General features: G+C 41.7%; 1 protein-coding gene across 1 annotated transcript in view; it reads left to right on the forward strand.

Moving 5' to 3' along the window:
• Positions 1-16,523, forward strand: part of LOC126455959 (protein NDNF) — a 396,783-nt gene that overhangs the window by 335,669 nt on the left and 44,591 nt on the right. The window contains exon 6 of the mRNA XM_050091715.1: positions 11,167-11,394. Coding sequence (XP_049947672.1) covers positions 11,167-11,394 — 228 coding nt within the window. The remainder of the gene's footprint in view (positions 1-11,166; positions 11,395-16,523) is intronic.

A 16,523-nucleotide genomic window follows, 5' to 3' on the forward strand; every position in this document is an offset into this window, starting at 1 on the left:
CTGAACTTGATCGAGCTCATCTGGGATGTTATTGTACGTGGCGTCAGAGTTCGCCGGAATTTGCGGGAATTAGGTGACTTGTGTGTGCAGATGTAGCGCCAGTTCTCTCCAGCGACCTACGAACATCTCATTATTTCCATGCCACGGCGCTTCGCCGTTGTAATTAGTACCGAAGGTGGACATACCGGCTACCAGGTATGTGGTATTAATATTCTGTCTGATGAGCGTATAACACCAACGGACCTTCCTTCTTCTTGTGTCACGATATTCAGTCAGAAAAATTCAAGCGAGTCGTTCTTGCGAACATTTGTGTCCGAGAAACTACCATTCGACAAATTACCATCGGATTGTCAAATATTATGTGCCTACGCCATGAACAGCGCGCCAGCCCTGTGGAGGAGTTTGTGAGGGTGTACACTTCCAGACGCCTAGTGGCACACGATACTGGTAATTTCGAACATAAAAAGAAAAATTATTGGTAAGTATTTCAACTCTTGTTGCATTCCGTACTGGCTGGCCTTGACGACTGATGATGAGTGGAATCAGTGAAGCTCCCGATATTTTTTATCTTGGTTTGAACTCTCGACCAGCGCTAATGGTCCAGTACCATGCTGCCCACGGACCACAAGCGAGCCGCGGCCCATGAGTTGGGAACTGTTTCAGTATGTAAGAACGTAAAAAGCTAAAGCTACAGTGCTCGTTTTGATTACAGCACACACTATATGCACACTATTCCGTAATGGAATGTTGTCGACCAAGTTTCGGTTGAATCTTAACTGCAACGAACCGCAAGGACTTTGGATAGCGTGCTGGAGGACGATGTCAAACCGGGTTCACCGAACCTCCAAAAATTATTTCCGCCGTTGCGAGCAGACTTATGGGAGTGATTACAACACGGCCAGGCCCACTCGGTGTCGCTTAAAAATTCGACGCGAAAGGCGTCGGCCGGCGGGCGGCGCCCGCCACTCTCGCCGCCCCAACAATAGGCATATCTCAGCAGCGGCGCGCTTGGCCCGCCGCCAGCTCTCGCCCGCTGAGTTAGCTCCCTCGAGAGCTACGGCGCTGTAATTGAACGCTAATGCCCGTGTCATCCACGCCCGGCGCACTCGGAATTCATCACGGTAATTCTCGCAATGCATTTTCTACTACACATTCATGTATGCTGTCAGCGGAGGGATGTCCGTAATTAAATAAAGGAACGTGTCGTAAGATTACCATCGTGTTCTGAACGCCCATTATTTGAACCCGTGCGTCTTCCACGAGTCTCTTTTTTTTCCTTTCTTTCTTTTTAGTCCTCCGGTTCCGTTTCTACGCTGTTGCAGCTTCATTCCATCTGCTTACACGAGTAACCGACTGAAACGCGTTATTTATCTTTGCGCGTTATGTAAAGCTACCAGTACATGCGCTGAAGCACTCATTACACACCAGCATTCGCGTAACAAGTCTGGAGGTATTCGCCGCAGTTACCTGACCCTAAAGGGAAATAATTCACCACCCTCTGTGTTGTAAAATCTAAACGCGAAACTAAATTCGTGCATACTAAAACTGCCCTCTAATATTACTTCAATTTATTTCAAAAGAAATTTCTTGGGTGGGACGAATATTTCAAGAGCGTCAGTTATAAATTCGTCGCAACAGAGAGAAATGTGATTCAGCGTTAAACGATATCTCTGCTCTTCCTTGAATTATGGGCAAAGACAGGTCGTAATAATTTCCTTACCATTCATATTTAGATTGTGTGAGCGCTCAGTGTCATTCAATACGATAACGACGACACCCCTCGATCGACGTTAGCACTCGTGGTGTCACTCGCCTTCATACATGGCAGTGGACGTTTGAAAATTCGTGACGCTAGCTCAATGGTCGTCAATTGATTTAAATGTTATTCCCGGCTGACTCTTAATTCAATTACTGCCACGGGGGTGAGGAGAAAGAACACACCCTGGTGCTACCAGCATTATGCGTATTTAGATGTTCGATTAATCTGAATGGTTTGCAATGTTCCAGCGATTCTATTCGAACTCTATGCTGATGTACCGACAAGGACCATTTTCGCAGATAAACATGCAAGTACGTAATGGATGTTCAGTTTCTCAATATAGTTCGTCGCACTCACACATTATACATCTGCTGTAACAACAATTTCGCGCATTTACGTTTTTGGTGTCCAACAATGTTGGTTGGCTAAATATTATGACGATTCGTTGCATGCAACTTCCACTGATAATGCTTATCATGTAGTCAAGACTACGCAATGAAGCCAAAGTCGTGGATAAAATTGAAATGTAGTTTGTTTATTAACACTTTTCTTTTCACTAACTAAATATGAAATATGAATCGGGATTTGAGGTGATGATCCTATCCTTCTTTTCAGTATTAGAATGGTCGATATCGTGTTCTGAATAACGCGTGTCATATAATGTCCAAATATCGACACGACCCAGGCTCTCATTTCGGCACTTAAATGTCTATTCTTCGCTCTCGAAATGTTCGATGTGATTGTCTTTCACACGCAGGGGTCAATTTAACGGTGTATGCACTGTTTTTAGTATTTTAGGTCCCCGTTAATTAATATCTGGTAGTTAATAAGCGAACTATTTTTATGCTGGCGCGTTGTTTGTATCAGTTACCCCCGCAACCGTCCAAGGATAATATTCTCTTAATGTTCCGCGCACACGGGTTTCACAATTTAATAAAATGCAGACTTACGTAACTATAGCTTTCCGTTGCGTACAACTTTCGTGGGTTCCGCAACCACAATAGTTAGATTATTTTTCCCAGCTAACACAAAATTCGAATTATGTTGTCGGAATCATTTTCACTTCACCCGACAATAAACGTCTCTGATCAATTCGTCATACGTAATGTATTTTAAACATGGTTGAAGAGTCTTTAAATAATCTCATTAACGTATTTCGCAGTCGCGTACCACTTTTTCATCGACTAGCCCGATCGCGATAACTGAAGGTAGAGAGCTCAATATTGTGTTACATGTTCTTTTATATGTATTAAAAAAACAAACGCGCCCCTGTAACTTTCTGTCTCCCTTGGTCTTTGCTACTTTGCTTTTTTATACTTTTCGTTATATTGCTTCTTAGTAATACCGTGCAGTTATTAAAGTTTCGTATTACTTTCCCCTTTTTAATTCTTCCAAAATAAAGTCTATTTATCCCCGATTTTAATTAATATGATGCTAATTGACACGCCTGCCCGCAAAGTACCGTTATAATTGATTAACTTTTCTCTTAGTGAAAACACATTAAATTCTGCTCGGACCAAAGATACTGAGTAGCTTCGCCTTGTGCGGTTGCGTTTAAAATATCTTTACTGAATAAACGATCTACACCGCGCAACTTAATAAAATTTCCATGAACGTAAAAAGAGAATGGAGCTGTTGTTACGTCACAGACTTGAAAATGACGTCGGCCATCATACACAGCCCGAAACGTTGGTTCATCACATTTGTACCTCGGTGGTTGACCGTGGTGGTACTTCCCCCTCATGTCACTCTGATGCGCCCGTGCTCATTTTCGACCGTTGGGGATTTCTAGCGCCTTCGTGGCCGTATCCGAAATAGTATCAGGTGATGTGACCGTGAGGAGTCGTCGTTGTTTCATCAAAAATTCCAGTTTGCATCATTCATGGGTGTAATAATCGATCCTATCGTCGTCTAAAGATAAAAGCAATCACATTTCATTCGTAAGTGGAGGCGTTCAAGTGATATTTTCTTTTTACATGAATTATGGTTGCGCTGTTTACGTTTATTTTAGTTCTTTTCTAGCCCCACAAATTCCTATAACTGGCCACACACTGAATGACGCATCATAGGTAAGATTTCAAAGTGACAAGATGTGTAAACTACAGGGAGACTAATGCACTGACAATCTACTAGAACAAGAACTCTATTCCGCTTGAAGGTATACCTCTGTGCAGTTCTGTTTCTTTGGCCTTTGGCCTTTCAATAATTGTTCATTTTGTTGACATGCACAAGATACGATAGAATGCTTTGCTTCTTTCCTCATTGCACACGTTTATGGGCTAATAAAGATGTAGGTAAGTTTTTTACAAACGTGATCGTTAAAAATGTGCATACTAGGTGAAATCTGAAAATGTAACTAACGAGAAACAGTACCAGTAAGCAAACAATGACTGGTTTCGGAGTTCCAGCTTCATTTTCTATAGATAAAAGTACAGTAAAATTGAAAAAAAATTGATTACGAAAGGATCACTTTCACATCACATCCTGCTCTTCTTGGTTATTCGACATATATCAACAAAAAGAGCATGTTACATTAATGAGGCCAAATGTGTCGTATTGCTAGGGCAAATATGCATTCAGGAACAGGAAAACGTTCGAAATTGCCTTTCTGACACTGTGTTATTCATATAAGCACTGTAGTTTTTACTATTTAAAACAGCTGTTGTGTAAACACGACAGAAATAATGGACAAGAAACAATCGTAAACGGTAGTCTGCTTTGTTGGCTATTTAAGATGGTGGCAGGCCCCGACTACTGCGGCTTCAAAACAAGGCAGTGTAAATCTGTAGCATCATCTCCCCTCTCTTTTGACCTCCATGAAAATATCGGACTTGATAAACAAATAAGATCTGTGCAGGGTATATTAAACGGAAGAGACAAGTAATGACTATTAAGACTGGAAATAATATCAGTCCGCAAAACTACAAAGCTAGTACAGCTAGAAACTTTAGGTACTGTCGGACAGTAAGGGATAGGAATTGACGTAAAGAAGGTTTGCTGAATCTTTACAATAATTATTATATCAATCAGAAGTTACACTTGCATTCATCAGAACAAAGACAGTAATCACACAGACCAAGTTAAGATCAGACCAGATAAGATAATGAAAGAATAATGAACGACTCATTGTCGTGTAATAGAATGCACAGTAAAACACGAAACAGACCAGGAGCACTAGCTCCATACTCTACACTTATTCTTAGACAAACATGACACTTTACATAAATTATTATCACTGTAAGCTAAGTTTATTTTTTCAACATGTACTTAAAATTATTTAAAGAATGAGAATATTTCTTAAATTATTCAACGATTCTAAAGGAGGTGCCACAGTACAGACACTGGCGAGAAATCGTCGTATGTGACCAAAAGGAACAGAGACATTGTACAGTATTAATAAATTTAATCTCGTTTTTACTAGTAAAGTGAAACTTCACTAACTCTTAGTAATTGAAACTAGTCCTAGCCCAAGTTATTGATAGAAACGTTTTCTAAAATATTTATCTGAAGCTGCAATTAAATAAAAACTAATAAAATGAAAACTAGATGAACTCTGCACACAGAGTTTCGGTGGAACGAAATGTACACAGCACCAACTGTGGTCAGAATAGATCCAGTTGTTCGTTTTCATTTTCAGACTAGTTCATCTGCACAAAGTCCGAAGTCTTACAGTCGAGTTAGCGATGCCAATCTCTAACATAACACCCTGGGAAGAAGCACCAGCCGGAATTTTCTAAAATACTTTCTCTTATCTTCCATCGGGCCTAACTGACTAATGGTAAAGTGCTTGCCTGGCAGCCGAGAGATTGCAGGATGGAATCCTGGAAATTTTTCAGTCTGCCTATAATCTATCCTTCACCTCTGACCGATGTGAGGAGTCGACAAGAACGCCACGTGGTTCGGATTCTACGTTAAACTGTAACTTCCCTTTCCCTGGTTGGATAACTACGGTAAGTTAGGACCCGAAAGTCGCCGATGTGGCGTCCATTCGAAAGACTAGCACCTGGCCATTGTGCCACACTAAATAATTAAATCGTAACATTCGTCTTATTTATGGTATTGCACTGCACGACACTTTAATACACTTTTAAGCAACCACATGGAAGTTTAACACAACTAGAATTGAGACAAATTCAACACAACTAGACATGTGAGCTTCACAAGCGATCTGAACAGGCTTTGACTTCGTTGCGTGATTGCTGTAACGTAAAGGGTATATGAACAAGTTGCGTACCATTGTTAATATTGTGTTATCTGTAAAAATACTCAATGAAAGTCTAATAGTGAGCTAGATTCCGTGACTTATTTCATTAGTCTCATGAAATTCTAGAACATGGGAACTCTTTTACCATTTTGGATCTTCTTCTGATGTCTGTCTTTGGAGTTAGACATTCGTCATATAGCCCTTAATTATTTGTGATGTTACTGGTACAATTTATGTGGCTAAATCAAACGTACGCCCAGGAGGCGTTAGGAAGCCGTTGTACACTACTGACGGTGTGTTATGCTGAACTCAAGATTTATCGAGAAGGTAAAAATTGATTTCCGAATTAGTCGTTGGCAGCTGAAATGACCTATGTGACTACTAAACATTTTGTACTTCTCCTTAACTTAATTCCTTTCACGCAAGATTTTGGCGTCTTTTCCGTGTTGTGTGGTTTAACCAGTTGCAAGAGATAAATATAGATAAAGGTGGCAAGCTGAACGGTTGCTTCTCCGCAAGCTGCATTGTTGCAAGTATTACGTGTAATCTGTACCTGCTTAACTGATCACGGTCATTTCTTTGTTTCAACAATATTTGAAGTAACGGAAGGTTAGCTGTTCTGAAATTCTTATGATTTTTACTCTAACGAAATACTTGCATGCTTTCCAAAGATAAGATTTTATTTCTATTGTTTCATATCACCTTTAAACAGGAACACTGTCAAGATCGTAAAAATATTTTTTTTTTCAATAAATGACGCCACTTTGTGACCAACAGTGATTCATATGTTACTCATTATCAGCCACAGATGAAGCGAATGAGAAAGAAGGAGATACGCTCAATATTTTACAATAAATCAGTTTGGCGAAAATTTGAGTGTGGCCTCAGTTGCCTGAGACTGCAGTCAATTACGGTCCACAGGGCTCGCACCCTCTCTGGTAACGAAAGTATCAAACAAGAACTTTGACATCTGAGAGCGGTTTTCCTGAAAAATGGCTACAAGGAGTGGCAAAGTCGGAGACCCCTACGTTCTATATCCTCTGGACAATCGGCGGAAACAGAAGAGGATTCTCAGTAGGACGCGGTCATTGCATTTGTTCCTTTTTATCTGGGAAGATAGCACGAATTCTCCGGGAACACCGAGTGAAGACGATCTTCAGCCTACCAGCCAAAACTCGCGCACTGCTTGGTGGTGTGAAGACCTTGGACTACGGAAATACAGGGTCTCTCAGGTACCCCAACAATGTGGTAAGACATTGTAGTGCCAAAGATCGTTGCCGGGAACACCAACGTCACACCAAATTACAACATAACAAATCGGCAAAACTACACGGAATGGATTATGACCCCATCAGGATTCTGACACAGACGAGCAACTTCTGGGCCTGGGCCATTAAGGAATCTATTGAGATTCGAGAAAGGGAAACACTGATAAATCGTGATAGCGGGTACATCCTTAGTAAGGCATGAGACCCTCCTATTAAAACGCTCAAGAAGAGAAATGAGGTACCAGGTTTCAACCTGACCTCGGGGGCAAATGGAGGAACAGCAGAGCTACAACCGCACACCTGGTCGTGAACCTTGGACGGAACACTGTGTCGGCGGGAGGAGTGGGGGTAGGGATTCTGGGTGCGGACGGCCGATGGAGCGGCCGACCAGGGGGAGAGGGGGAGAAAAACCGCGGCGCTATCCCCCCTTCCTCCAATCAACCAGTTCATCAGCACACTTGAGAATGGCAACACGGTCATTTGCCGAAATATTTTGCCCGTTGTAAAACGACATCCGGCAATTCGTTCGTGAACTATATCGACGAGTTTAGGCTTCCTCTACGCACCTACATCACGCATTCTCCGACAGACAATGAGCGTACAGTAATGCCGTGAATGTTGTAGCCAATTTAAGCATTGAACGTGATTCTAGCGAGCTATTTAATCGTTTTTATTCCATTTGTTTCGAGTTGTCATCGCTGACAGTGGTGGCAAGCAACAAATCCACATAAGAGATTTAATATGCAGGGTGTCAAGCGCCAAAGCGCATGTATGCACTACCGCAACTGTCGCTTGGAACTGCCAACAGTGCAGTGTTCCTCCTTGCCTCGACCTGTGGGAACGCCATCGTTCGCCAGTAGCACTATACAGTTCAGTTTCCGAAGTCCATGAACATACTGAGCACATATATTACATAGAATCATGAAATTTCAGCTATTGGTTTAATACTGGCAAGATACGTAAAAACGATTCAGATTATGTGGCATTCTATAGGAATTAAGGGTGACACCTTCAGCAGTGTGTTTAAATCTCTTGAGATGCGACCGTTTCGTTGACACACTGCACGGTCATCAAACACCTCTACTGGCAAAAATACGACCTATAAGCAAATTTCCATACTGACATAACAGGGGATAAAACTCAAACTCGGCGTGTGAAAACCTGGTCAAGCATGAAGTGCCCGATACACACGTGCTGTGATTTACTTCATGCTTGAAGAGACCTGCGGGACGCCGAGTTTAAGTTTTATCCTTTATTGTAGCGGTACGGCAAGTTCGTTATAGTTCCAATTTTCCCAGTAAAGGGACTCGACGACGCTACAATATGTCAGCGAAACCGATCGCATTTTAATAAAGAGATTTAAATACACCGCTGAAGGTGCTACCGTTACTTGTTACATACTAACCTGCCAATGTCCCACTCTCCATCCGAAATAGAAGATGAATATACGAAAGTCGGAGGTGGCATTCTACACCAATGCATAACACACAGGATTCAAGACGAAAATATCGAGAATCGTTATATGAATTAGGAAGAGATTTATTTACTTCGTCTATTATTCGGCTATGATGTGTAGAGAATCCGAATTCTCTCCCACGTGATTCGCGATTGCAGTACAGAGCATGAATCCTATTCACTCGTAATGGTGCAGTACAGCCGTGAATTCTCTGCCCTGCGATACTACGTTTAGTTATGTTGAGCAATCCGTTACTATGTAGTGCGTTACACGCTAACTATTAAGTCGTAACTAGAGAATGCAGGAAGAAAATATCTTTGCAGTTTTACAACACTAACACAAGATTACCCACCAGCCAACCGTTCCGTGTGCATACACTAGAGCAGACACAGACTAAGCACAAGACAAGTCTCAGTGCCCTTTGAACGCTACGAGCACCGGCCAGGGACTCTAATCTCTTATTGGCCAAGAAACTACTCACAAAAGAAGCATTTCCTGGAGGGCACAGGCCGTAAATGGGCTTATAGTCTGTTGAAGAGGAGTGAAACAAAACTGCCCATACAGATTTGTTCATGAATTCTGTGCTGCTGACATTTTTCCTGATGGCCATGCTAGAATATTTTTGAATTTTATGTATGACAGATTCTGTGAGTCTTTTCTTACCATATAATCCTCAGCCATCTTCCAATTTCTTTCCACTGATTGCAGTTTTCAGTCGTCGCAACCTCGAATTCATTCGCTTTTGTACATGATCTATGTACTTCAGTTTAGTGGTAGTTACATTTTCTCGATATGGCTTATCTTCGTGAAGTGATTTGAAAACTATCGAATCTCCTCCTCTTAAATTATTGCATTACCCTCAGAGAGGGGAGGGGGGTGTTCAAAAAACCAAATTTCACTCTTAGAGCAGTTAAACGTACAAGGTCACTCCCGCACAGTGTTTTGTTTAAACGAATGAACAAACCAGAAATGAGGCAATAATATACATATATTATACACCATTGGAAAGCGGAAATTTCGTAGATTTAGAACAATGGAAAAGGATTGAAAATTTCAAAATTTCACCTGCCCGGAGCCTCTTATATTTTATTTTCTTTATTTTATTTTTCATGTCTAGTTCCGTAGGACCAAATTGTGGAGCAAATATCAGTGGCCATGGAACGTGCCAGTACACTAAGTTACAACAGAAAATTAATTGTAGATAAAATAAAATGTTTATGAATCCTGAAAAGATGACACGGTATAAGTTTATATAAACGCCATCAACAATGTAACACAGAAATAAGCTTAATTTTTCAAGGCACTCCTGGACAGAATAGGAGGAGTGACTCGTGGGGAAACTCTTCAGTTCGCATTTGAAAGGGCGTATATTACTGCTAAGATTTTCTAAGTCTTGTGAAAGCTTACTGAAAGTGGATGCAGCAGAATACTACACGCCTTTCGCACCAAGAGTTAATGAGCTGCGATCCAAATGTAGATTGGATTTCTGACTACTATTAACTGAGTAAAAGCTGCTAATTGCTAATTCTTGGGAATCAGCTGATATTGTTAACAAGAAACGGTGTTAAAGTAATATATATATATATATATATATATATATATATATATATATATATATATATATATATATATACATATAAAACACTGCACGCCTTTCTGCACAATGTCACAATAAACAGACTAATGCTCAGGGGACGACAAGAAGTTCGCGAACTTACACCACTTATTGCCAGAACCGCCAGTTTCTGAGCCAAAACTACCCTTTGACAATGGGAAGAGTTACCCAAAAAACTAATACTATTCGTCACAAACGAATTAAAATGAGCAAAGCAAACTACTTTTCGTGTCAAACTATCACTTACTTTAGATACTGTTCAATAGCAAAAGTGGCAGCATTAAGTCTTTGAACAATATCCTGAACATGGGCTTCCCAAGGCAGTCTACTATTTATCTGAACCCTAGAAATTTGAACTGTTCAGTCTTACTAATGAAATGCGCATTCTGTATAATTAAAATGTAGGGCTTAGTTGAGTTGCACGTTAGAAACTGCAAAAACTGAGTCTTACTGTGATTCAGCGTTAGTTTACTTTCTACAAGCCATGAACTTTTGTCTTAAACTGTACTATTTGAGGCAGTGCATACGTTGCACGCAACATCCTTTACTACGAAGCTAGTGCTGCAAACAGAAATATTTTATAATCACCTGTAATAATAGAAGGCATGTCATTTATATAAATAAGGAACAGGAGTGGCCCCAGCATTGATCCCTGGGGTAACCCCCACTCCCATTTAACTGTGTCCCATTCGGACTCGACATCATAGCCATACTGTGGAGAATGACCTTTTGCTGTTTTTTCTTAAAGCAAGAGGTGAAACAGTTATGAGCTATCCCCCGTAACTGTGATATTGAGTCCATGTGTATTCATTCCTCTTGCTCCTGACTGCAGAAAGGTGCTGAGTGGGTTCGTGTGGTCGGCAGGTGACGTGCGTGGGCCACAAGACGCAGTACACGCTGTGCCACCTGCAGCACGGCAAGGTGTACCACGTGAACCTGTTCGCCGTGAACAAGCGCACCAATCTGAGCTTCCCGTACGGCAGCACGACGCTCAAGTACGAGCAACGCGCCCGGCCGGTCGCGCTCAGGGACGGAAAGCGCGCCAGCGTCAACCTGCGACACCTCGACGGCCGCGCCTCCTTCAAGTTCAAGGTAGGTCCGCCGGCGCTCAGCTGCAGGCGTCTGCGGATAAAAGCCGGCGCCTCTGTCGATGTAGATATCCGCGGGGATATCAGAAGACATACGAAATAATAATTACGTGAGGTTCAAAGTTAATGGACTTTACCTACATTACGATTCCCTTTTGTATGCATTACCTGAGATCCATAATAATTGTTATTGTTTTAAGTCACTATTATTACGAGACGGAATGCCAATATACAGGGTGAAAAGTATTTAAACCGACAAACTCTGGCAGGTTGTATGGGACATCAAAACAAATATTTTTCTCTAATGTCATTTTTTCCTGTGAGCATTATTTAAACCGGTGGAGGCCGTATTACGCTCTTCAGTTGTTAGAGGCCGTATTACGCTCTTCAGTTGTAGGCAACTGCTGTCCACCAGTGTAGTAGGGCATTGTCTCTGTTTACTAATAGAGTGAGTGATACACCTGGAGTGAGTACGCTGATATAGTTGGTGCGTACTTCGTAGCGCACCACAACGGACGAGCTGAACAGCGGATTTATTAACAACAATATCCTAATCGCCGTATCCCGCATCATACGACCTTTGCTACTGTGTACAAACGTCTGCGTGAGAATGGGTCATTTAGCAGATTATCAGGACAGGGACGCCGTCGCACGGTATGAACGCTGCAATTTGAGGAAGCTGTCTTGCAGCATGTGGAGTGGGATCCTTCAATCAGCACTTGTGCAATTGCACGTAACATGGGGACGAATCAGACGAATGTAAGAACAGTCCTTCGAGAGCAATTGTTACATCAATTTCACTTACAGCGTGTCAACAACCTCGAACCAGTTGGTTATCCACCCAGAGCACAGTTTTCGCAGTGGTACCTGGAACAGTGTGAAATGCATCCTACATTTCCATCCTCTGTGTTGTTTACCGATGAAGCAACGTTTGAGCGTGATGGAGTCTTCAACATGCACAGTTCGCATGTTTGAAGTGAGGATAACCCACGTGCCACTCTTTCTAGCGCTCATCAAGTGCGGTTCTTCGTTAATGTTTGGGCCGATGTTGTTGGGGACTGTTTAATTGGACCGTATCTGCTACCTAGGCCATTAAATGGCAGGCACTATTACAATTTTGTCGCCAGAGCATTGCCAGAATTGCTGGAAGACTCGCTACAAGACAACGCATGTGGTTTCAATATGATGGGGCGCCAGCACATTTCAGTTGTCGTGTGCGTCGATTCCTGGACCGACGGTTCCCGGAAACGTGGCTTGGCATTGATGGTCCTGTACCATGGCCTGCTCGATCCCCAGATATGTCCCCTCTGGACTTTTTTTGTGTGGGGAGAGATGCGCAACGTTGTGTATGCAACTCCTGTTGCATCAGAAGAGGATATGGTTGCCCGGATAGTAGCAGCAGCACGAACAATTCAGGATACTCCTGAGGTTTTTGCCCGTGTCAGACAGAACATGATCCGGCGGTGTAACCTTTGTTTACGTGTCAGTGGCGGCATTTTTTTAAATCTACTGTAATTGAAATTTGGTCGTATTAATGTGTTGTCTCTTGGTCATAAAAACATGGAAAAGTGTTTGTTGGTTTAATTAATTTGCCGCCAGAGAAATCTTCTTCTACCGGTTTAAATACTCCTCATAGGAAAAAATGACATTAGGGAAAAATATTTGTTTTGATGTGCCCTATAAGCTCCCAGAGTTTGTCGGTTTAAATACTTTTCACCCTGTACTGATTTGTTTCCACATTGCCCTCGAAAGGACACATGCGTTGTTGATCTATGTAAATGCTAAAAATTCAAAGATTCCTTTCTTCCTAGTATCCTCCAAGTTTTGCGCTTGCATACTGTGTCGGTCGCACTGGCAGCAGACATGCATTTCAGTCATTCTTATTTCGTTTGCAGTAACCGCAAATTTACAAGAGTTGAGTAGCGCGAGAATTATCGTACAATCAGCTGAACAGCTCGTCCGTCCAAATTGCTCACAAGAATTTTACCCAGAAGTATGGAAAAGAAAACTGGGGATATTTTAGACGACGATCAGTTTGGCTTCAGGAAACGTAATTGCGCCAGAACGGCAGTTCTGACGACGGGTCATAAAGGAATCAAGAATAAAGAAGATTCAAGACACATTAATATGATTTGTCGAAATAAAAAAACCTTCGACAATGTCAAATGATGTAAAATGTACGAAATTGTGAGAAAAATGGGGTTAAGTTGTAGAGAAAGAGGATAATACACAGTATGTGCAAGAGTCAAGAGGGAACAAAAAAGGTGGAAGACCGAGAACGAAGTGCTCGGATTAAAAAGGGTGTAAGGCGGGGATGTAGTTTTTCGCCCCCTTCTGTTCAATCTGTACATCGATGAAGCAATTATGTAAATAAAAGAAAGATTCAAGAATGGAATTATAATTCAAGATGAAGGGGTATCAATGATAAGATTCGCTTGTGACACTGCTGTCCTCAGTGAAAGTGAAGAAGAATTAGGGGATCTGCTGAATGGAATGAACAGTCTAATGAGTACAGAATATGGATTGAGATTATAACGAAGAATGGCGGAATTTATGAGAAGCAGCAGAGATGAGAATAGCAAGAAGCCTAACGTCAGGGTTGGTGATCATGAAGTAGATGAAATTAAAGAATTCTGCTACCTATCCAGCAAAATAACCAGTGGCGGACGGAGCAAGGACGACATCAAAAGCAGACTAGCAAAAGCAAAAACTGCATTCTTGGCAAAGTGAAATCTACTACTATCAAACATAGGCCTTAATTTGAGGAAGAAATTTCTGAGAATGTACGTCTGGATCAACGACATGAGGATGCAAAAGGCAATGGAAATAGTGCATTAGAGACACATAATATGTACCCAAAGGACATGTGACCTGTAACTGGAAAAGTGTTATGATGATCTCTCGATTTTCAAAAGATTCCAGACTAGTCTCCCACTTCGATCTCCGGAAGGGGACTGCCAATGGTGAGATGACCGAGAGAAAAAGATCGAATAACTAACGGAAGGGTAACGTCCTACGAGTCGGAGCGTGGAATATCGGAAGTTTGAATGTGGTTGGGAAACTAGAAAATCTAAAACAGTAAATTCTAAGGCTCAATCTAGATGTACTATGGACCAGTGAAGTGAAATAGAAAGAATACAAGGATTGCTGGTCAGATGAGTATATGGGATATCAACAGCAGCAAAATGTAATATAACTGGAGTAGGATTCATTATGAATAGGAGAGTATGGCAAAGAGTGTGTTACTATGAACAGATCACTGGCAGGGTTGTTCTCATCCAAATCGACAGCAAACCAACACCCGCAACAATAGTTTAGGTACAGCGTTGTTCTCATCAGAATCGACAGCAAACCAACCCCGTCAACAGTAGTTCAGATACATACATCGACGTCGTAAGCCGAAAGTGAAGAGGTAGAGAAAGTATATGAGGATACTGAACGGGTAATTCAGCACGTAAAGAGAGATGAAAATCTAATAGTCATGGGGACTGAAGTGCAATTGTAGGAGTAGAAGAAACGTTACGGGAGAATAAGGGCTTAATACTAGGAATGATAGAGGAGAAAGACTAACTGAGTTCTGCAGTAAATTTCAGCTTTTAATAGGGAATACTCTGTTCAAGAATCACAAGAGGAGAAGGTATGAATGGAAAAGGCCGGGAGATACGGGAAGATTTCAGTTAGATTGCATCATGGCCAGTTAGAGATTCCGAAATCAGATATTGAGTTGTAAGGCGTTCCCAGAAGCGGATATAGACGCAGATCAATTTAGTAGTGATGAAGAGCAGGCTGCAGTTTAAGAGCCTAGTCAGGAAGAATCTGTGTACAAAGAACTGGGATACGGAAATCCTGAGTAATGAGGCGATACGCTTGAATCTCTCTGAGGCTGTAGATACGGCGATAAGGAATAGCTCAGTAGGCAGTTGAATACACATCTCTAGAAAGATCAAGCACAGAAATTGGAAAGAAAACCGTAGGTACATCGAGAGTAACTTCGAAGTAACCAATGGTAACAGATGGAATACTTCAGCTGATCGATGGAAGAAGAAGTACAAAAATGTTCAAGGAAATTTAGGACTACCGAAATACAAGCGCTTGGAAATGAAACAAATAGGAAGTCCAGGGAAGCTAAGGTGAAATGCAGCATGCAAAATGTGAAGAAAGCGAAAAAGAAATGACTGCCAGAAACCCAGACTCAGCATACAGAAAAGCAAGAGTGGGAACATTGAGAATTCAACCGTTAAATGCAAAGGAGGGAGCGGATAGATGGAAACAGTACATTTAAGGCCTCTGTGATGGAGAAGACTTGTCTGACGTGATAGAAGAAGAAGAAAAAAAATCGATATAGAAGATATAGGGATCGAGTATTAGAATCAGAATTTAGAAGAGCCTTGGAAGATTTAGGATCGAGAAGGCAGAAGGGATAGATAACATGCCATCAGAATTTTTAAGATCATTACGGGAAGTGGCAATCAAACGACTGTGCATGTTGATATGTAGAATGTATAAGTCTGCCGATGTACCATCAGACTTTCGGAAAACATCATCCAAACAATTCTGAAGGTTGCATGAGCCGACAATTGCGAGAATTATCGCACAGTCAGCTTAACACAGAGGCATACCGACAATCTTTCTTTCCACGAACAATACGAGACTGGAATAGAAGGGAGAAACGATAGAGTTACTCAAGATACCCTCCGCAACTCGAAGTCAGGTGGCTTGCGGAGTATGGATGTAGGAGAACGAAAAAGAAAACTGAGGATGTGTTAGATGACGATCACTTTGGCTTTAGGAAAGATAAAGGCACCAGACAGGGAATTCTCACGTTGTGGTTGATAATGAAAGCAAGACTGAAGAAAACTCGAGACACGGTCATTGGATTTGTCGACCTGGGAAAAGCATTCGACAGTGTCAAAGGGTGCAATATGTTCGAAATTCGGAGAAAAAGCAGGGTTAAGCTACAGGGAAAGACGGGTAACATACAGTAAGTACATGAACCAAGAGGGAACAATAACAGGTAAGGTGAAGAACAAAGTGCTCGGATTACAAAGGATGTAAGACAGGGATCCAATCTTTCGCCCCTGTTGTTCAATTTGTACTTCGAAGAAGCAATGACGGAAATATAAGAAAGGTTCA

The sequence above is a fragment of the Schistocerca serialis genome, chromosome 2 (assembly GCF_023864345.2).
Source record: "Schistocerca serialis cubense isolate TAMUIC-IGC-003099 chromosome 2, iqSchSeri2.2, whole genome shotgun sequence".
NCBI lineage: Eukaryota > Metazoa > Arthropoda > Insecta > Orthoptera > Acrididae > Schistocerca > Schistocerca serialis.